This window comes from Hippichthys cyanospilos, chromosome 1 (genome assembly GCF_059441005.1).
Source record: "Hippichthys cyanospilos isolate Australia breed blue-spotted pipefish chromosome 1, RoL_Hcya_1.0, whole genome shotgun sequence".
NCBI lineage: Eukaryota > Metazoa > Chordata > Actinopteri > Syngnathiformes > Syngnathidae > Hippichthys > Hippichthys cyanospilos.
In genome coordinates, this window is record NC_142369.1 from 6,564,713 (window position 1) to 6,586,000 (window position 21,288).

The 21,288-nt window shown below is 43.3% G+C and overlaps 1 protein-coding gene across 3 annotated transcripts in view; it reads left to right on the forward strand.

The window, feature by feature from the left end:
• The first annotated feature begins 360 nt into the window (after nucleotides 1–360).
• The window catches only part of LOC148428840 (dachshund homolog 2-like), a 43,806-nt gene continuing 22,878 nt past the window's right edge, over nucleotides 361–21,288 (forward strand). For all 3 annotated transcript variants that reach the window (XM_088433716.1, XM_088433706.1, XM_088433720.1), the window contains exon 1: nucleotides 361–1,067. In XM_088433716.1, coding sequence (XP_088289842.1) covers nucleotides 481–1,067 — 587 coding nt within the window. In that variant the 5' untranslated portion in view covers nucleotides 361–480. The remainder of the gene's footprint in view (nucleotides 1,068–21,288) is intronic.

Genomic DNA, 21,288 nt, shown 5'->3' on the forward strand with positions numbered 1-21,288 from the left:
ACAAGGGTTAAACGAGGCAACTATATCTATATTGATATCGCTCACTCTCTCATTATATATACAATATGTATGTTAAGTGGTTCAGAAAACAGTGCAAATATCGCGGATGTCGCACCGCGAGTCTGCAGGGGTCCACCTTACAAACTTTCTTCCAAAGCACCTGGCTCGCAAGTTAACCGAAGGGAGGTTGCCTAAAGGACAACCTCCTTTCTAGCCGACCAATCGTAGCGGCTGTCCCGCACGGCGTCTTCTCCGATTGGTCTTTCCGCCTGTCGTTCTTGCGGCGGGGGCGGAGCCACAACCGAGCGTGTGCGTCCGCTTCCAAGTAAGCGGTTTATACTGCCAGAGCGGACGCCGGAGTCGGAGGGCTCAAGTGCGCGAGATCCGAGAGTTGACGTGCGGAACGCGAGCCTCTCAACGACGAGCGGACCAACACAAAACAGAACACGAGAGTCCGGAAGAGCGTCCGGAACTTCCAGCATGTCTCTCCCCGGCTCCCCCTCGGTTATCCCGGCGAGCTCGGGCGCCCCAACTCCGGCCGCGCTTTACCGCTCGACCCCGGAGACGCTCCACTCTTCCGCGGCTCCCAGCGGAACCTCCAGCCCGGCGCACAGCAACTCTCACCCGCACTCTCTGTCCCCGCGGCTCGGCGGCTTCCTACCGGCCGGCCTGGGCAACGGCTCGGCCGCAGCCGCCGCAGCCGTCGCCCCGCTGGTGTGCGGACTGGGCGCGCTGGGCTCGGCCGCACTGAGCTCCTCCGGGCCGGGTCCGTGCGGCGAGTGCAAGCTGGTGGAGGTGCACGGCGTCAAGGTGGCCAGCTTCAGCGTGCACGGCCAGGAGCTGATCTGCCTGCCGCAGGTGTTCGACCTCTTCCTCAAGCACCTGGTGGGCGGCCTGCACACGGTCTACACCAAGCTCAAGAGGCTGGACATCACGCCGGTGGTGTGCACCGTGGAGCAGGTGCGCGTGCTGCGGGGGCTCGGCGCCATCCAGCCTGGGGTCAACCGCTGCAAGCTCATCTCCAGGAAAGACTTCGACATCCTCTACCAGGACTGCACCAGCGCCAGGTCGGTTTCCAAACTACTTCAAAGTGCTCAAGTAAAACTCCCGAAACTTACTCGCGCGGATTCTTTCAACTTCTGATGTTATGCTTTCGCCATCCTGTTAGAAATGTGAAATATTCATTTGTTCTTTACGTTGCCACAATACATGTCAGGGGTAATAATGAATCATGCGAATGCACATGCAACAACACAGCTGGAGAGCCATTGTTGCTGAACACACTCCCCCCAAGCCCTTTCAAATCATATTGACATTCCTCCGGTGACCCCCACCCTCTCCGCAAATCATGTGCTGGGAAAGGGAAAAATTAAAAGAGAGATGAACTCCCACTGGGCTTGGTCTTCTCATCCAGTGAGCGTGCATCTGTGCTAAACCCTCAACGGTGCAGGTGCATCATTTCAAGCAAAGCTTTGATGAGGGTACAAAAAAAGCAGAAAAAAAAAGAAGTCCACATTCAATTTTCTATTATTTTATTAAGTGAAAACGTCCTGTTTTGTCCTTTAACAAAGAAGAAGCTTGTGTGGGCACATGTGAATGGAACGTGAGTGACAGGGGAGGACTTGCTGATGTCCAAGTGTTATTCTGGGCTCGTCTTATCACGACAGGCTGTTATAGACGACACACACACACACGCGTGCATACGTGGAAGATGGAGTCTTATTGGTGTGCTGAAGCATCACCGTCTCACGCGGTTAAAGACTTTCTGTACTTGATGCCAATGTGATGGAAGTCAGTCGATGAATTGATGACCTCATTGATATTTTTTCAGCGCAGTCGCGGTGCATTCCAATTTTTACAATAGATCGGTTTTGTGTAACGACATAGAAATACATAATAATCATGTTCATATTTGGCAGTAGACCAGGCTTCTATTTTATCTTGTTATATACAGTAGAATAGAACGCCTTTTTTGTTTTTAAATATTTTCATGTGGTTGTTAGACGTTGTTGTTGCCCGTGCATAAGTGGACGTAACATTTTGTCTCAAACGTTGAGAAAATCTTCTTTACTGTGTTCCCTCGCTTCATCGCAGTTTGGTCATTGCTGCTTCGTTCATATCTTGAGGCGCCATTGTTAGCGTCCAAAAAAAATAGCTAAAGCTAGCTGGGCTAATCGCTATTCCCAACCACAATTAGCTTACTTTCTCAGCTAGCGTTGAGCGCTACAGTCCAGCAGGTGGGCTAATTGAATCGTCCTTTATAAATTGGTCAGTTTTAAAAGTTAATCAACGTCAAATTTTAAACATGAGCGTGATAGTAAATTGTACACATTGGTTAGCGGGGTTACAATTTTAAAACGGCTCAAACTTTCTATTAGTTGGGTTGTATCATTCTAATATTACAACCGCAAAATATTACGCTATTACATTTAGCTTTGAGACGCATGGCTACAGTATATTTAGTGACATAAATACTTATTAAATAAATAAATACTTCTTACCTCACTACCAGGGCAGATCTTCGCTAGCTAGCAAACTAGCATAACGAACATCCGTTAATTTCAGCTATGACGTTGCATCACGTAGAACAAAGAGAAGTAGTCGCTCATTTTAAACAAGTACGTTTACTGTTGTATTACATTTTGATTTTATTTTAAATGCAGTGTGCAGTAACAAAGTCATTCAAGCATTAAAAAAAAAAAACACCAATTTTTATCGCTGAAATTGCCATACCGTAACAATGTTAAACCGCAGTATTTTTCCGCTGACTTCTCAGTCAGATTACTAGCTAGCTAGCTAACTAGCGTGCTAACATTGGTTTGTTTCAGCAGTTACTTCATGAAGTGGAGAAAAGTAGACTTGCTGATTTGTAAGTCATTTTCAAAGACCTGCTTTTATCGTTCTACCACATTTAAGTTTTATGCTTCTCAAGTCACCTGCAATGTGCATTTAACCCTTTCCTTGCCAACGACTTTTTTTTGTCTTGTAAAATACTTCTGCCAGTGACTACGTTTTTTTTTTTTTTTCTTTTATGGATAGAATGATGACACTTGTGGCCAGCGCTCATCTTAATTTAAAGTTTTGGCACTAAAAGTGTTCATGCGATAAAATACATTTTATCAATGGAATTAGTGTATTGTAATACTGGCAAAGCAATATTTTTCCACCCACGTGCCATGTTATCAGCATATACTTACAAAGCAGATTACTAACTAGATAGCTAACTAGCATGCTAACGTCATTTTGTTTCTACTGTGACATTACTTCGTAAAACGTAGAAAAGTAGCTGATTTAAAGTCTTTTATATAGCTAATCTCATTGTTGTACTCCATTTTTATTTCATTTAGAAAAATATTGTCGTTTCTCTTCTCACGTTAACATATGGCGCTTATAAAAGGAAAAAGTTCTTCCGCTCAACGTTTCAAAATAATCCATTTTCGAGCACCGATCACTGTGGATGTGCACTCACTTTGAACCCCTTTCATCAGCTTTTCCATGGAGCATTAAGTTGCTTTAATGGAGCAGAGTGGGTGGTAACACACACCTCAGCCAGAAGGCACCACGACTGTCCAAATGTGCGCATACGTGCCAGCGCCTCGCCAGATCAGTTGTCGCACGGGCTCAACTTGCATGCGTGCGTGTCGTTTGCCACTAGAGGCGCCCTCGCCCAGACGCACTTCCTGTTTGCGTTGTGGAAAAGTGATGCCAATTTCTTTCTGGGAGAGAGACACTGAGGGTGGGATGCTCTCTCTCTCGCTCTCTCTTTTTTTGACTCGCTATTGTTGATGAGAGAGGAGCGAGGGATCATGAGGAGAGAGGTGGAGATCAAAGCCAGAAATCCGACCTGCCGCACCGTAGAAAATAATACGCTCACCCTTTATGTGCGCGTGTGTGTGACTTTTTCAGGAGGCCGCCAACTAAATGTTTAAAGTACAGCTACATGTTTAAAGTCAGGCACTTAAGTCTCCGTCCAAAGATGACGCTTAGAAATCACTGGTTGAAGTTCAAACGTAGTGTAATGCAGACGTTTGCGATACATTTAGAAGTGGTGTAGTAATAGGGATTTTTTTTTTTGCCGAGGATAAAGAATGTATGTATTTTTATATTGACTGTCTGCATGTGTTGCTGACAGTTTGTTTTCAAATGTCCATTTGAGGAGCTTTAACATTTCTGGATGGCGTTTGGAGTCGTTTGGGTACGAGTCAATTGGAAGGGACTCCTTGGTGAACACATATGTTTTACAGGGGAACGAGAAAAAAAAAAAGAAAAACCAAGAAGTAATGTCAAAGACAGTGTCGTGGTTTTGGTTCATTTTTCACATTGTTTTCTATGAAATTCACTGAAGCAAGGAATAGAAAGATTGTTTTAAGTTTTTCCCAAAATGAGGGTTCAAGGAACTATGCAGTTCAAAAATGTATTTAAAAAAAAAAAATCAAGATTCGGAACTCGGGTTTTCTTGCACAATGCTTGTCTATGTACAGTGAACAACAACAACAACAACAACAAAACTCTCGCATGCTCTTCCACTTTCCCGTCTTCCAACTCACAAAAAAATCCAATCAAGTTATGCCAAATACGATGACAGCCAATCAGTTTCCGCTTAAGGGAGTGACAGACCTTTGTTTTATTATGTACAACCTACTCTATTCTGATGTATAAAAACGGATCTAGTCAGCATTCTTAACTGCTCTCTAAAATAGTTTTTTTTTTTTACATCTCTAGTTCATATATTTTTAATGTTTTTGAAAGTGCTTTGTTTTATGAAGTTGTTCTTGGTTTCAGTATTATATTTTTTGTCAAGTGCAAGATGAAAGAAAGTAACTAAATATTGTGTATAAAAACAAAGTAAAAGCTATTGTAAAGCTATTGTATTTTTTTTTTTTTCTTACTAGCCAGCGAGAACCACGGTGATAAATGTCAGAATCTAATCGAGCGTGCTCAATTCAACTATAATTTGACTGTAATTTGGATCGATTAGTCATGTCTGGACGGTTGTGCGCAAGGATGACATAATAGAAAGGCGACCATCGTCATTCTGTGTTGTGTCACAGTTGTTGACTTGTACGTGAATGGACGAATGAAAGCACACTAATAACACACAGTGTGTTTTCATTTAAAAAAAAACAAAACATGGCATCGTAAGATGGTTGCCTTCTGACTTCAGCCACAAGGGGGCCTATTGCTAGTCCATTCATATAAATAAAACCGTGATGGCACTGCGAGTCTTGGCAGCGCCACTAAAAATGTCCGGAAGCTTGATGGGTAGCAAGGATTGAAGGTGATGGCGGTGGGAGAGCAGGGAGCGGGATGTTGTCGTCGCCAACAAGATTATTGGATGCCTGCGAATGCGTGCACACACGCGCACTTAGGTGCACTTAGCAGATTGCTTTGGAAATGGCATTAGGGAGTGTCACAATCGCTTTTTCTCCCGTCCGCCAGGTAATCTCTCCGTCCCCTTTTCATACGCCTCCTCTTCCTTTCATCCTTTCACACACTTCCCGTTTGTATTTGTTTTTGTCTTCATTCACTTCCTGTGTGCGCCACTTCTTATTTCCCCATCCTGCTCACTTCCTGTTCCCCCCACACACTTCCTGTTTGTTCCCGCTTTCACTCGCTTCCTATTTGTTTTCTCTTTTCACTCACTTCCTGTTTACTCTTTCCTTCCCCCCGCGTCGTAGTTTCTTCCCGTTTCTTCCTTTCACCCCCTTTTTCCGTACTTTCACTCACTTCAACTTTCGTCTTTTGACCAATTTCCTGTAACGTTCCCTCACCAATATCCTGTTTCGTCCTTTCACCCATTTCCTGTTTCGTACTTTCACCCATTTCCTGTTTCGTCCTTTTGCATACTCCATTTTTTTTTCCTGTTCATACATTTCACACACTTCCTTTTTTTCCTCCTTTCACACACATTCTGTTTGAGCCGTCCTTTCACACACTTCCCATTTCCTCTTTTCACAGACTTTCTTCTTTACTTTCACTCCAAGTTTCGTCTTTCCATCAATTTCCTGTTCCGGCCCCTAAACAACATCCTGTTTCGTCCTTTCACCCATTTCCTGTTATGTCCTTTTGCACACTCCATTTTTTTTATTGTTCATACACTTCCTGTTTAATTTCTCCTTTCACAGACTTCCTGTTTGATCCCTCCTTTCACCCACTTCTTGTTTCCTCTTTTCACTCACTTCCCGTTTCCTGCTTCCACCCACTTTCCTCCCTACTTTCACTCCAACTTTCGTCTTTTCATCAATTTCCTGTTCTGTCCCCTAACCAATATCCTGTTTTGTCCTTTCACCCATTTCCTGTTTCTTCCTATGACCTATTTCCTGTTTCGTCCTTTTCCTCACTCCATTTTATTCCTTTTCACACACTCCTGTTTCCTCCATTCACACACTTCCTGTTTGAACCCTCCTTCCACCCACTTCCTGTTTCTTTTTTCCATCCACTACTCGTTTCCTTCTTTCATCCTTTTTTCACTGACACTTTTCTCACACCCCATTTTTTTCCCTTTGTTCATCACTTTGTTCTTTTCTTCCTTTCACTGGTTCACAGATTTCACAGATAAAACGAAAATATAAACAGACATCACATGGTTTATATGACAGAGTGTCGGCATAGCTCCCAACCACAAAGTTGTAGGTTCAAATCCCGATACTGGTGATCCTTGAGCTAAACACTGATATCAAATTCGCTCCTTTAGCGTGTAAATGTCTGGGTGAATGTGGACCATATTGTGTAGTCTATTTACATTTCCAAACAACTCACTTCCCGTTTGTTCCCAAACTTCTTGAAACCATCCTTGACGGGCCCCCCGCCCCGAACACCGTTCAAAAAAAAACGTTCGGAGAAGCGACAGATCCGCCGCGCGGGTGTGTCCGAAAGACAAGTTGTTATTAATGGAAACATTGAAAAGATGTCACCCGGTTCATACGAGCAAGCGCCCGTCAGTCCAAGTGTTGCAACCAAGTAATTGCAGCCGAAATCAATTAAAAAAAATTGCGTGTGTGTGTGTCCTTGAGCAGACAGCGTGTCATTAACACAAACTTTAATTAGCATGTGGACACATGACAGAGGTGTGTGTTTGTGTGTCTGTGTTCTGACAAACTTTATTCCTCTTTTTTTTTTCTTCTTTTTTCTGACAATGGGAATTCATGTATTTATCATTAGTGTGTGTGTGGCTATCAAGAAGCCTCCAGCAGACTGCGCGTTATTGATGAAAACGTATAATAATCCATTTAAAAACATGTCATCATGATTAGAATAATAACAGTGGTTAAACTGACTGAGATGTTCACGGGCGAACAAGCTCTCATCATTTGTGTGTGTTAAATGTGACAGTCCAGCCTCCTTCATTTATTTCTCCGCTTGCTTTTGTTTTCCCACCAAGAAGGTGGGCGACAACATGAAGACAAATGCGCTGTGTGGTCTTGATGAAGACACACGTTTATTACCTGAGCGCAAAAGTGTGTGTGCGCGGTTGTGATAGCTTGTCAGAGACTCATCATGCTCACTGTAATTTTCTCCTCACAGTGAACAATGCGGCTGCGTCAATTCAGTTTGTAACTTCCTGCTTTTTTTTCCCCCCAGTGTGTTTATTCTCTTTATTCCTCCATCTTTGACTTATTGGTGTCACCCATAAATCAGCGCGACGGGCAGCAGGGCGGACAAAGATGCGTAAAAATGCCATCAGTGTCCAGACTTAATTTTTTCAATGTGTTCCTGTTTTGAACCGAGCATAAACAAGCAAACTTTTCCAGCCTTTTCATAAAACATCTCGACATCAAGTTTGGATTCATCTTGAATTAGTGACGCGCTAATTTTTCTTTGATGCTGCCCCACACAAAAAAAAAAATCATAACTGAAATCTATATCCATAAAGTGTATTTGTCATTTGAGATAAATACATTGTCAAACTCTTAGATTTAAGCTATTTCAATTGCCTTTGTCCTAAAGAATATTAAATAAATAAATAAATAAATAAAAGGTTTAATGTGGTTCTCCAATAAATCTGTTCATCTAACTTTGCGCTAATGAAGTTTTGAAAAAAAAAAAAGCTTCGACTGGTTGAAATGAATTTGTTTTAGAATCTCAATTAGCCACAAAAAGTCTTGGCGAAACCCTAAATTAAGCAGCCTAAAATGGCCGCCACAAAACAGACTAAGCGGTAAATTAAGCTAGGCTAAAAGAACCGCCACGCTTGCTAATCTGAGGCCTCATTAATCATTTATTTGCTATCTGCCTGTAACTGAAATGTAAATAGCCTGTTTAACCTCCACTTACATGTGTGTGTGTGTGTTTGCGAGAGGCACTGTGGAGTGTGTGTCTGTGTGTGTGTGTGTGGGGGGGGGGGGGGTGCGTTGGGGGCAGGTCGCTTTCAAGTTACAAAAGAAGTTAATTAAAAATGAAAAAGGAGAGCGGCGGGAGGAGGAGGAGGAGGGATGATGAGGAGGAGGACGGCTGGAGTGGACGGAAGCAGCCGGGGGTGGACGGAGGGTAAAAGGGGGGGGGGAGCGTTTTTTATTGAAAACGGGTGGACAAACAGAGCGTAATTGGCTGGGGCCGCGGGGGCTAAAGGGGGCTTCAAAGAGCCGAGCGCCGCGGCGAGCAAATGAAGAAAGAGTATGAGGATGAGGCGGGAGGGCCCAAAAAAAAAAAAAGAAAGTGTCGACTCAGACAAAGTGGAGATCACCAGCTCAAAGAGGCTAAAGTTTGCCATTAAAAAAAAACAACTTTATTTGTAACCACACAAACAATAAAGCAACTTTTGCCCACCGTCTAAGCAACGTTTAAACAAAAAAAACTTCATAATGCGCTTTTGGCAACCACAAGAGGAGTTGCCGCACCTGAGCTTAATCGCTCTTAGCATGCTCTTGTGTGTGTGTGTGCGTGTGTGTGTGTGTGTGCGCGGGCATGCTGGCAAGATGGAGGTTTTCGCTCACTCGCCGTCTGATTGAATGGAAGCCGAAAGGTTGCGACCTCTTTCTAAACACTGCACGGTTCTCAGCATTAATCAAATAACACACTCACGCGCACACATATAACACACACACACACACACTAGCGCTGACCTTCACACACTCGCTTGCATGCACATTGAACACGCATCTGCTTAATAAGTGAAAAAAAAAGTCGGAGCTCACGTGCGTGTGTGTGTGTGTGTGAGACCCGCACAAACATTAAACACTCAGCCAGGTGAACCTATAGAGGATTACACACACACACACACACTACAGTGTCAAATGCCTTGTGTATATGGTTTAGTGTGTGTGTGTGTGTGTGTGTGTGTGTGTGTGTGTGTGTGCGATCGTAATAGTGACATCTGCACCGTTGGCTAAACAGCTTGCAAATATGCTGATAAAAACAATGCCGGCAGCCAAATTTACAACTCCTATAAAAGACACGCGCATAAACACACACGCACACACACTTACACTCAGAGGACGTATTATTGTGAGATTTACGGTGTGTGTGCGTGCGTGTGTTTGGCTTTATTGCGGTTTACAAGACAGCAAGAGCGTCTATGTAAGCAAGCCTGTGTGTGTACACGTTTGGAAACGACATCCACTGTCAATTTCGGTTTTCAAACTTTAGCATTGACGCTAGCTGGAGCTATCGTCACGGCAACAACTGCAGCTGGGGTCAATGTGAATATCTGAGGGTAAATTATCTTTATAATTGGCGAATGTTGAGGTGGGGGGGTGTGAGAGTTTCAAACAGAAAGTTCCTGCGTAAAGTTAACATCCCGGGGTAAATGCGGCATCCTTCCAGAAAACAAAATAAAAGCAAAAATAACGTTTGTTGACGTAGGCCATATTTGTTTCTGTGAACCTTTTTTTTTTCCAGCGCGGAGTAAATTTAGACTCAGTTTGGGACCAGCTCAGTTACGGCGAGGGTCATGTGACGTGAGTTTGTTCGGCCGGTGACAGTCTAAAAACGACTAGTTGGATTTGTGTCGTGGAATCATGGAGGTATACACACACACACACACACACACACACACACACACACACACACACACAAGTGTCCAAACTGAAGGCAAGAATGTGAATCCCTCTTAGGTCTCATGTTGCCGCCTCCTCCCCCATCCCGCCATCATCGTCCGCCTCCTCCCCTCGCTTGGAATTAGACAATGAAAACAATGACATTGGTGTCTGTTTCTTTCTGGTTTCAAAAAAAAAAAAGCCTCCCCCACTTGGCGGTGACCTGGAGGTGCTCTCTCCCACTCTCTCTCTCTCTCTTGCTTTCTCTCTCTCTCTCTCTGTCACTTTTCCCGCCGTGTCATTTTCACTCATCCATTTTTCGTCTCTCTGTGTGTTTTCATGCTCCATCAGCTCCTTTGTCCACTCGGGAAAGCTTGTACCCTCCTAAAGTTTTTTTTACTTGTCAACGAGATGTTTTATCTGAACAGAGGGACAAAAGTAAAAGTAACTGCATTCAGAAGGTGACTTAAACAAGAGCCTTGTGGAACGCCATTGTCAAAAAGTTTTTTTTACTTGTCAACGAGATGTTTTATCTGAACAGAGGGACAAAAGTAAAAGTAACTGCATTCAGAAGGTGACTTAAACAAGAGCCTTGTGGAACGCCAGTGTCAAAAAGTTGTTTTACTTGTCAACGAGATGTTTTAGCTGAAAAGAGGGACAAAAGTAAAAGTAACTGTATTCAGAAGGTGACTTAAACAAGAGCCTTGTGGAACGCCAGTGTCAAAAAGTTGTTTTACTTGTCAACGACATGTTTTATCTGAACAGAGGGACAAAAGTAAAAGTAACTATTCAGAAGGTGACTTAAACAAGAGCCTTGTGGAACACCAGTGTCAAAAAGTTGTTTTACTTGTCAACGACATGTTTTAGCTGAACAGAGGGACAAAAGTAAAAGTAACTGAATTCAGAAGGTGACTTAAACAAGAGCCTTGTGGAACGCCAGTGTCAAATTTCGCAGCCAATTGTGCTGTTTCTCAAGCTTTTGTTCATATTGTTCTTGTTGAAGCTTCTGGTTATGCTGGTCACAATGTCCTCAAAATAAAATAGATCTATTTCCTGACAGATGCCAGGGTTTACACTCATCCATATTTCTTATTTCTTCTTTCTGTGTGAGTTTAGGCTGCATTAACCGCTAGGACTGAAAAAAACCTGATTGTGTTTTTTTGGGGGCTTCATAATTGCAAATTATCCATTTGATTTCCTACAACCTGTTTCTCCACCCATTTTCATCCTTGAAAATGAGATGTAAATCTCAATTGATCTTTCGCGGTTAAAGGTTAAAAATGCATTTTTTTAAGGTCCTTTTTCAACAAATAATCTTGATTACTATAACAATCTCAGATCTAACGTACATTATAGGATATGAAAGTAAATGCAAATGACTAGGGCTGTCATTGTAGATTTTATAATCGATTATCCTTTTTTATTATTGCATCAATTAATCAAATAATCTGACACAATTTTATTTTGCATCAACGTGTTTTGCAATTATTATAACAAATATAAACCTTGTCAACTAATTGGTTCAAACTCTAGTGTGCTTCAGCCGACGGACACGCATCAACGGTCCACGAGTCAATGTTTCAACGAGTCGGCATTCAAGGTATGAAGTTGACAAGTGGATAAGAGTTAGACAGTTAGCTCTCTGCTAAACTAGCAATACATGCATGTTCAGTTTCCACTTGTATCAATTAACTCAGTGTGTGATAATGAGACCAAAGTAAAAATCTTCCGTTGAGAAAGGTGACTTAAACAAGAGCCCTGCAGAACACCTTTATCAAATACCAAAGGGTACATTTTATAAACGGTAACTAAAAGATTTCAACACTATTCAAGGAAGATTTTTTTTATATTGGCCATATTCTGACTGACAATAACTACCGTAATGGGACAAGCTAAAGTGCGGAATTCGTCCTAAAATTAAGGGTACGTCCTTTACACATTCGCATCTTGTATTTGGAGGATTACAGTAACTTGGCATGTGGTAACTACAGAGACAAAAGCAAAGCTCCTATGTTCAGAAGGTGACTTCAACAAGAGCCCTGCTGAACGCCTTTGTCAGATGAGCTATTTTTCCATGTTTTCGTTCACATCCTCTCTTTCGATTCCAATCGCGGGCCCAACTCCCCCAAATAGAGCACCATCTATTTCCCGGAGGCTCCCGTGAGACGATACTATTTTCTTTAGTGGCATTTCCACAGGGTCAAAACCAAATGCAATATGCTTGACTTTGGCCTCAGCAGAACACGAGGGACAAACGCCGCTGCTTGTCATGCCTCTGCCCAACCTGCCTGGGACGCAAGCTAACAGCTCGGAGAGTTGTGGGAAAGGAGTCAGCTTTTGAATTGGAGCATTTCTGATGATCGACCGGACTGAATGTCTTCCTCTTCGTGGTTGCTCATTAATCAGGTCCTCCCACTGCTTCTCCTTCTCCATTTCACCCCCCCCCTCACCATTCAACTCGCCCGTCACACATCTTTGTCTTCTTCTCTTGTCCGCCAGATGATTCATTCCTTCTCAGAGTGTCTTTCTTTAGCTTGCTCCTACTTTGCTGAGTTCTTCCACTCTCTTGTTTCCTTCCTTCTTTGTGCGTGCACTGTTGTTGTTTGCATTCCTCAAGGATTGGGCAAATCTCAGCCATGTTTGTAGATTTTTTACCCCCCCCCTCTCCCTTCTTCACACACGGGTATGTAAAGGGAGATGGAATGTGTGTCCTCGCGATTATCACCGTTTGTTTTTGCGCGCTCGGACATCGGCGCGTGCATGCTGAACATGAGAAAGTTTGTGTTAGCATTCAGACGCGCGCATTAAGAGCAGCGCTTCCTGCCGCAGAGGATGAACACGCTGATATTATTTGTCGTTCCCGTACGCTTTGTTCGGAGTGACCTACAAAATGGCTCGGCGCATTCTTCTGCGCCCCCCCTTTTGCCCCCCCCGCTGCTAAATGCTAAGTAGCTTGTGTCAAACGCTAGCTTATACCACAAAATTGAATGTTTTATTTTGTGCGAGAGGACCGCTTCCTCTTGTTTTCATTTTAGTTTCAGATTTCAGCCGTCATGTATTGCCATGTCAAGCTAATGCTCATGCTAGGCTTTTGAACTTCAACTTTGTTCATTCCCACCAACCAACCTGACCAGTCGAAATCTAGCAATTTTGTTAAAAAAAAAAAAAATCGACTGTGGATTTTCATTAAGAGCATGACCACATCTATTGCATGTTTACCTCACTATTTTTCTTGATATTTTTCCTACTTTTAAGTCGAACCAGACAAGAAAAACTCTAGGTACTTTATACAGTTATTTATTTTTTACTAAAAGAAAAAGACCTTTGTAGAAGGTAGACAAAATGTCTCAAAAAAAAAAATGCACATAATCCACCTAATGCAGAAACCGCAAAAGGCGAACAGCGTTATTGCGGGGGAATTCTGCACTTTCGATTTTTAGTCAGCTGTAATGAACACGGGAGCGATGCTGACTCCATTAAATCGAGCGGACATTGACTCAGCACGGCGTAGCAGCGCCCGACGGAAGACAAAGTCCGGTCCGATCGGCCGGTCCACGCTGTGCCCGGAAAAGTCAAAAGACCACGTGAGGCACTCCGAACGCGCTGGTTATTCAAAACGCAAACCAAGATTTTGCGTCATGAAGGAAGTGACAAAGCCTCCCGACGCTCGTCTTGATGGTTTTTGATTTTTAATGCGGAATGACATCCTCTGCTGGTGCGGTTACTCCTGACGGCACACGCCGCGTCACTTGGCGTGAAGTACATTTGTCTTTTGGAGCGGAACGTTCCGCTCGGCCCTTCCCTTTGCGGGACCGTTGACCGTCTTACGGGGGGTCTCCAGAGACTAGAGCGCCCGCTACTGGAACCGGGTGACCATCGCCAACAGATTCTTGGTTTCAAAGCGGTTGGCCTGGTTCTCGGACTTGTTTAATTTAGCCATCGGCGGAATTCTTTATTGATTCACGACAGTTTTACTTCTTGACTCCGGTACCACAGTGGTGTATGTTGGTGAATTTTTATTCGACCTGTCTTGGGGCAGTAGGAGGGATACACCCCGAACTGGTTGCCAGCCAATCGCAAGGCACTCAGAGACGAACGATCACACACACGCTCACAGACGCATCTAAGGGCAGTTTGGAGTTTCCGGTATACAGTACCGACTGTGAATGTGTTTTCGAATTGTGGAAGGAAACCGGAGTGCCTGGAAAAAACCCAAGCAGGCACAGGGAGAGTATGCAAACTACACACAGGACGGCCAGAGTCGGAAGAAAAAATTTGAGGACTATAGGGAGGTAAACCTGCATAAAATTTGTAGTCTCAAATGAAAATTGACAAGAAATTTTTTTTGTTTTGTTTTGTTTGTTCCCCTTTTATTATTGAACTTGCTCCTTAAAAAAAACAAACATCAGTTTATTTTGTTTGGCTTGACTTAGAAGGAGGAACAATAGCAAGGTAAACTTGCATAAAATTTATGTTCATAAATGAAAATTTACAAGAAAAATTTTTTTTTTGCTTTGTTCCTTTTTGAACTTGTTCCTTTCAAAAAAAACACATAAGTTTATATTTCTGGCTCATTTTAGGAGGAGGAAAATTATCAAGAAAAATAGTGAGGTAAACTTGCATAAAAAGTTATGGTCATCAATGAAAATCTACAAAAAAAGGGTTGATTATTTGTTCTTTTGTTTCTAGCAAGGTAAAATTGCAATCAAGTTATGAGTTAGAAAACGTTAAATGAATGAATTTGTCAAATGTTTTTTTGGACCGGTCCAAGTTAAAAATTGCAAGAAAACTTTAAGGTCACAATTGACAAGCCACAATCGAGTGAACCCGCGATAATCAAAAAGCGATTTGGCGAGGGAACACTGTGTGTACCATATATACGGAACGTTATGAGGTGTGTCTATCACGAGTTGAATATACTGTATTGGGTGTGTGTGTGTGTGTGTGTGTGTGTGTGTGTCATGCATGCGTGTGTATTTTCCTAAACGACCAGGTCATTCAAAATGACTGTGTGTGTGTAAATCAACAGTTATAATAATATATTCCGGGAGATATAACGTGTGTTCATGAAAGCACGATGAGAGAGACATTTGTGTGTGTGTGTGAGAGTGTGTGTGTGTGTCCACTGTGACCCAGTGTAAACTAATATTGATTCAGCTGTTGGTGTTATACACGAGTCATAAAACTGGACTTATTGTAGGATCCAGGCTTTACCTTCTCGTTGCGTGTGTGTGGACAGAGAGCACATGTTAAATGATACACACACACACACACACACACTCTCACCCTCTCCAATTTGGGTAGTTGCCCCGAAGTTGACGACACAATAATTTGACTTTTCATCTCTTTCGTCGCGCTACCCCGTGATTCTTCTCGTCCTTTGTTCCCTCCTTTCTCCCTCGCTGCCTTCTCCTTATCCAAATAGAGGACACAGACAATCCAATAAGGCCCCCACACACACACACACGCGCACGCACGTCCACTTGCCTCTCAACAGCTGTGGTGTGTGCGCGCACACGCGTGTGTGAAGCTCCGACTCAGCAGAAAAGAAGGATGACACCCTCTGAGTCGGACAGGAATGTCATAGAGGGGAAAAATGGGATGAAGGCGGAAAGGAAAACTCTTGGAGTGACACATGGTGCGCTTGTGGGAAGTACCGATAATTTATTATGCGCAGTACTTTAAGATTGATTTTTTTTGTTATACTTCCAACTCCTTACTTTGTCAACGCGGGCCAGTGACTTTTTTTTTTTTTTTGAATGCGGATGCTGACACAACGTCGAGCGTTATGTTTCCCGACGTGAAGTTTACCTTTCATTTAAAGCCAATTCCCCGCCTCGGTCCCCACCCGGCTCGGCTGACAAGAGATAAAAGATGGCGGCGGCGAGGAGTGAAGGAGGACTTAAGTGATGGCAAGAGGAGGAACGCGGAGGGATGAAAGATGACAGGCGGCGCGAAGGCGGGCGAGCGAGGCACAGACTCATGGGAGGGAGGATGGAGAGAGAGAGAGCGAGATGAAAGATGCGGGGAGTGGCGGGGGGAGGGGGGTGCTCGGGGTAGAGATGACAGGGCGATGAAGAGGAGGAAGAGGAGAGAGGTGAGCGTCCTTGCACTGTCAGGGGCGATCGATGGCACATCATTTACATTACACTGACTTAACGGTCAGGGAAGGCGCGGGAGGACAGGTGAGAGGGGAGCGAGGGGGGGAAAATTAACAACAGTCAACCCCCGTTTATCGGGGCGATATATTCCAGACACACCCAACTAGGTGAAAATCTCACATCGAGGGAAATCATAAACACATTTTTATGTAGTTTAACACTCCCTAATTATAAACACGTTAACCGGTGAGTGTCCGGGGGATTTATTGTCACCGAATTGGGTCAAATATTAATATATATTTACTTTCAAACCCTCAAAATGTTCAGTGGCATCAACCCTGGCCATACATATATAAAAGAAGTTTTTTGGGGGAAACCTATGCCCCCTTTATGTACAGAAATGGTAAAAATACGACGATAGCAAAAGTGTTAGCTTAATGCTAACAAACGTTCTGAAATAGACAGCAAATTAGAAACTAGCACTAGTTCTTACAGTTTGAATTTTGCATGTGTGTAATTTTCGAAGTTTTCTAAGCCTTGAGATATTAGTTGTTTGTTTTTTTTTTCTAAGGAACGGGCTGCTTTGCTTTTCATTTTTAGCCTTGCAAGGTTATAAACTCGAAACAAATTGAGCTACGCTTTGAAGGTAGACATTCACGCGGCCAATCGAAAGGCATTCTCTGGTCACATGATTCCAAGCGGGCGGACACACCTGTATCTGTTAGTGACAATGAGTACTTGTAGCACCAGAGTGTGTTTTAGGGGCATTTTATGTTTTGTTTTTGATTATCACGTAGGTGCTTGCCGCCACCGGAAGTCGTGCACTTGGTTTTTCAGAATAAGAGCGTCGTATAGGAAGTGGTATGTAATTTTGTAAACTTCATTTGGAAGTGCGCTCATTTGATTGATACATGGGAAGAGGACCTGGAAACATAATCTTGGATTAAATCTGTGTTGTAGTATTGAGTTTGGAAAAAAAAAATCACATTTTGATCATTTTTTTTAATGAATTCAGCCCCGGTTTTATGTATGTAGCTTGTATTCTCGGCGATTTGTTTTGAAAATGACAGTATTATGGCATGTGACCTCCCGCCGTGCAAACTTCCTGTCGTCCCACTTTGTTTTGTGGAACTTCAAAGGGGGAGCGGGCGTGAGGTCTGTTATAGTTCTGCCTAAATGCTAACATGTGAGAGCGTTGTGCACGAATGTGTACGTGCGTGCGTGTTTGCCAACATGCCGAGGAAGTAAGGTAATGACGCTTGAAGCCATCACACACACATTTGTACAGACATGCAGACACGCGTTAGCCCATCGACCTGTATAACTTGTCTCGTCAGCGATTGTGTGTGTGTGTGTGTGTGTGAGGTGTTTAATATTTAATGGATGCTGGTTAAATATGCAAGAGTGTTTTTGCCTCCTGTCCCGAAGCACACCTGTTCCTCGATAAGAAAGGGTAGATAGATGGATAGATCTTATGGGAAGGGCAGGAAGTGAAGCGCGTGATCAGTCAATTCAACTTCCTGTTTCTTCGTCTTTCTTTTAAAGGTGCTATCCCCCCCCCCTCCTCAAATTATTTTCGCTCTACTTCTCTTATGGATCAATACTTGTTATCGGCTGACCGGGCCGTCTGTCTTCCTTTCGCACTTGTACGCGCATGTGCGCGAACGGACAATGAAGTCATTCATCTGTCCAATCAAAGAAGCGGAAGCTCGGAGGAAAATAAACATCCATCTCTCTTCTGGTGTGAGGGTCCATGATTATGATTTGTGCGTTTTTGTGTGAGTGAGTTCGCCAATGAGCAACTAAATATTTTTTTTTGGACACAACTATGTGAAGGAAGTCCAGCCAAAGTCAATCCGTTCGATTAAAAGTGTTTCGAGGCTTTAAAGGATGTGAGCCTAGCCCGGTAAGTCAGATTGTAGCTAGCTCAGGTTAGCAGCTGGCTGATAACCAGTTAGCACCATCTATTTTGGTATTGAATTTCTGGACTATGAGAAAAAAAATAAAATCATTTCTTTGGAATTGTATGAGTTAAATCAGCAATTAGGCCTATCAAGGCTGCTAAACTAGCTTGCGCTTAGCTACTACTCAACTTTAAGCTCTATATTTGGCTATTTTTTTTTTCCGAGTCTTTCAGTTACAGTTTTACTCGATTATAATTGAGGTAATAAACCCCAACATTAATTTAAAGTGTTGATTTATACAAAAGCACTTTCTGTCCAAAAAGTTAGGATGTCATGTATGCTCATTTTGAATCAGTTTCAACATCAACTTCATGTTCATGGGCTGTGCAAACCCTGCTGAAATGCCTTAATTACGATTGAAAACACTTTCTGTAAACCAGCCATCTTCCTGCTACTTTGGGACACTTGAGATCACAGTTGGAATTACTGTGTGGCAAGGAGCACATTTGACACCGGCGTTCCACAAGGCTCTTGTTTAAGTCACCTTCTAGACTTTTCTAGACTTTTGTCTCCACTCGTTACAAGCACAAACATGAATATGAGCCTTCCCTCTGGTTTAAAAGTACTTGTTAAACAATCCCAAACTTTGACATGCATCTGTTTCTCTCATTTCTTCTCGAACACACTAGATTGTCTGAGTCCAAGCCCGAAATAAGAATAGCAGTGATCCCGTGAATCAAAACAACACTTATTGACTCTTTAAGTGAGGAGGAATGAGGAAGAGACTCGGACAGGAAATGGAGAGATGAGCTGGACAAACGGATGGAGGGATGCGAGGAAGATGAAAGATGCTCGCTAAAGAGGGGCGACCTCTCGCCCGGTCCGACGTATTGACCGTCGCCGCCTTTGATAAACTGCGCCGCTGTCTGCGCGCGCGCGCGAGTGCGCACGTGTGACCTCTGCTCGTCTCACGCTAAATCAATCTGTCAAACGGGTTTGCCAATCCGTGCTTATTCACCGCCATGCCTGTTTGTGTGTGCGTGAGAGCGACCCCGACCGGCCATCAGAGCCGATGACGAAGTATTGATCAAGGCTCCGTCGCCATAGAAACGGCCATTTGGGACGACAGGAGATGGTGCGCGCGTCCGAGCGGGAAGGCTTACTTCAAGGTGGCTCGTCAGATCGTTGTGCGCGTGTGTGTGCGTATATGTGTGTGTGTGTGTGTGTGTGTACATTGAGACAATGAAACACTGCGCGTCCTGAGTGCGACTGGTGACTGCAGTCGGTTTGCAAGGCCCTGTGGCAAAAGGGGGACAAATGTCTATTTAAGGCTTTCACTATACTCAAGGTTAACAAATGAATGTAGGTCAGTGTGTGTGTTGAGAGTGTGTGACCCGCTCTTTGTGTGGAAGAGCGAGTGGACCGTTGACGAGGATTAATACCCGACATATGGCAACCCGACGGGACACACACACACACACCGAACAAAGAACTGTAATGAGAAGGCGATATCATGTGTCTTTTGTACATGCGCACTCACATACACACTTACACACACATGCATGTGGTCATGTGACATCAAGGGGTCAATTTGAGTTCAGATGAAAAGTAAAGGTTCACGTCCCCTCCTTCATGCTGCTTTGCTTCACTTTCACACCGTGTGTGTGCGCTGTCACCCTAAAACGCCGCTTTTTCCGCCACATCTTTTCACACCCTCTACGGCGGAGCTCCCAGCGGGACCAGCCTCAAAACTCCCGCCGAGCGCCGTCTCTGTCTTCCGAGGAGTCGCGTGACGACAGAGATGTTTTGCAGGAGACGTGTCTCGGTCCTCTTGCTTTTTTTTTTTTCATTTTTTTTTTCCTCGCTAGGTGTAAATGACTTTGCGAGGCCATCTGTTACAGCGAGCCGCCCTGCCGCGAGCTGGCCTGCTTGGGTTTTATGTTTAGTTGTCAGCTGAGCGCGTCGTGGCCATGTTTGAGCGCATGTAGCCGCTTTCCCTTCACAATAAAATGTTGCCAAGGTCAAGGAGGGACAGGTTCGGCGCTGGTCGAAATGACTGGAAATACCATGAATTTGTTTAAGCCCCGCCCCCCTCCACTCCCTAGAAAAAGATAATTGCTCAGAAAAAAAGCGCACTGTATAATCTTGAGTCCCTATGAAGTAGGGTTTGATCAAAAGCTTTGAAAGAGAGCTGAATTTTCACCCAAAATGGTGACATGTCAAAGTTGAAAATTAGACAGCCACTAAAATACAGGCAGAATAATGTGAAAGAAAATGAATTTAAAATACTGCACAAGCGTTAAAGGTAGGGCTACACGATTATGGCCAAAATAATATTTACAATAATTTTGGTCAATATTGAAATCTCGATTATTAATCACAATTATTCACCATGCTCGGTTGTTTGGTCAAACATGTCTATTTATTGCCCTTTTTGAAAAAAAAGCAGTATATACCAAGGCTTCAAGGCTTGATACTTGTAAATGATAAAAATAAACTAAAATAAATAAACTAAATAATTAACTTACCTGCTTAGGGCAAAACAATAACAAAAATGAAGCCTAAGCCTGCTTAGAACCAAGCACATTGTCCCTCTTATCTGTTAGGAATCAGGTCAGAAACTCAACGCCATTTCACACTGGTAAATAATACATTAGGGTGAGAAAAGCATAAGCCTTTGCCATGCAAACATGTGGGATACATTGCCCCCTGGTGGTAGGATGACAAAGTGTTTGGTTTGACATGTACTGTATGTATAGTATCCAGATTTTTAATTGTTAATATCACCAAGGATTAGCTCAATTAATCTTGGTAGCCATTATCGTGATCATGATTAAAATTCGATTAATTGTGCAGCCCTTGTTAAAGGTTTGATTTGTTAAACATCCTGTGGAATATTTCGACAAGTTTGTATACTGATTTCAAATCAGTTTTCAAGTAAATTTAACATTCCAAGCTTGTGCATAACTTGCGTATGTGTCACTATTAACTAATTCAAGACACATTTTTGGTTACTCATTCTTCAATCCTAGTTATTTATTTTCAAGTTTTAGAGTAAGGCATAGGTTACACGTAGCCGGGGGTTGTGCAAATGACTGATAAATTTCTACAGTTTGTTCTAGCTTCTACATGTGCCCGGGGTTTGGTTTTTCATCAAAAAGAAGGTCTCTAAAAACTGACCAAACCGACCAAAGTAGAGATTTGCCAAATTCTCAGAATCCTCATTTGCGTGTAGCAAACATAAACCGGAGATTTACGTCAATACTCTACTCGATTTCCCGCCAAAGGCGCCGATGCCGGTGATTTTAG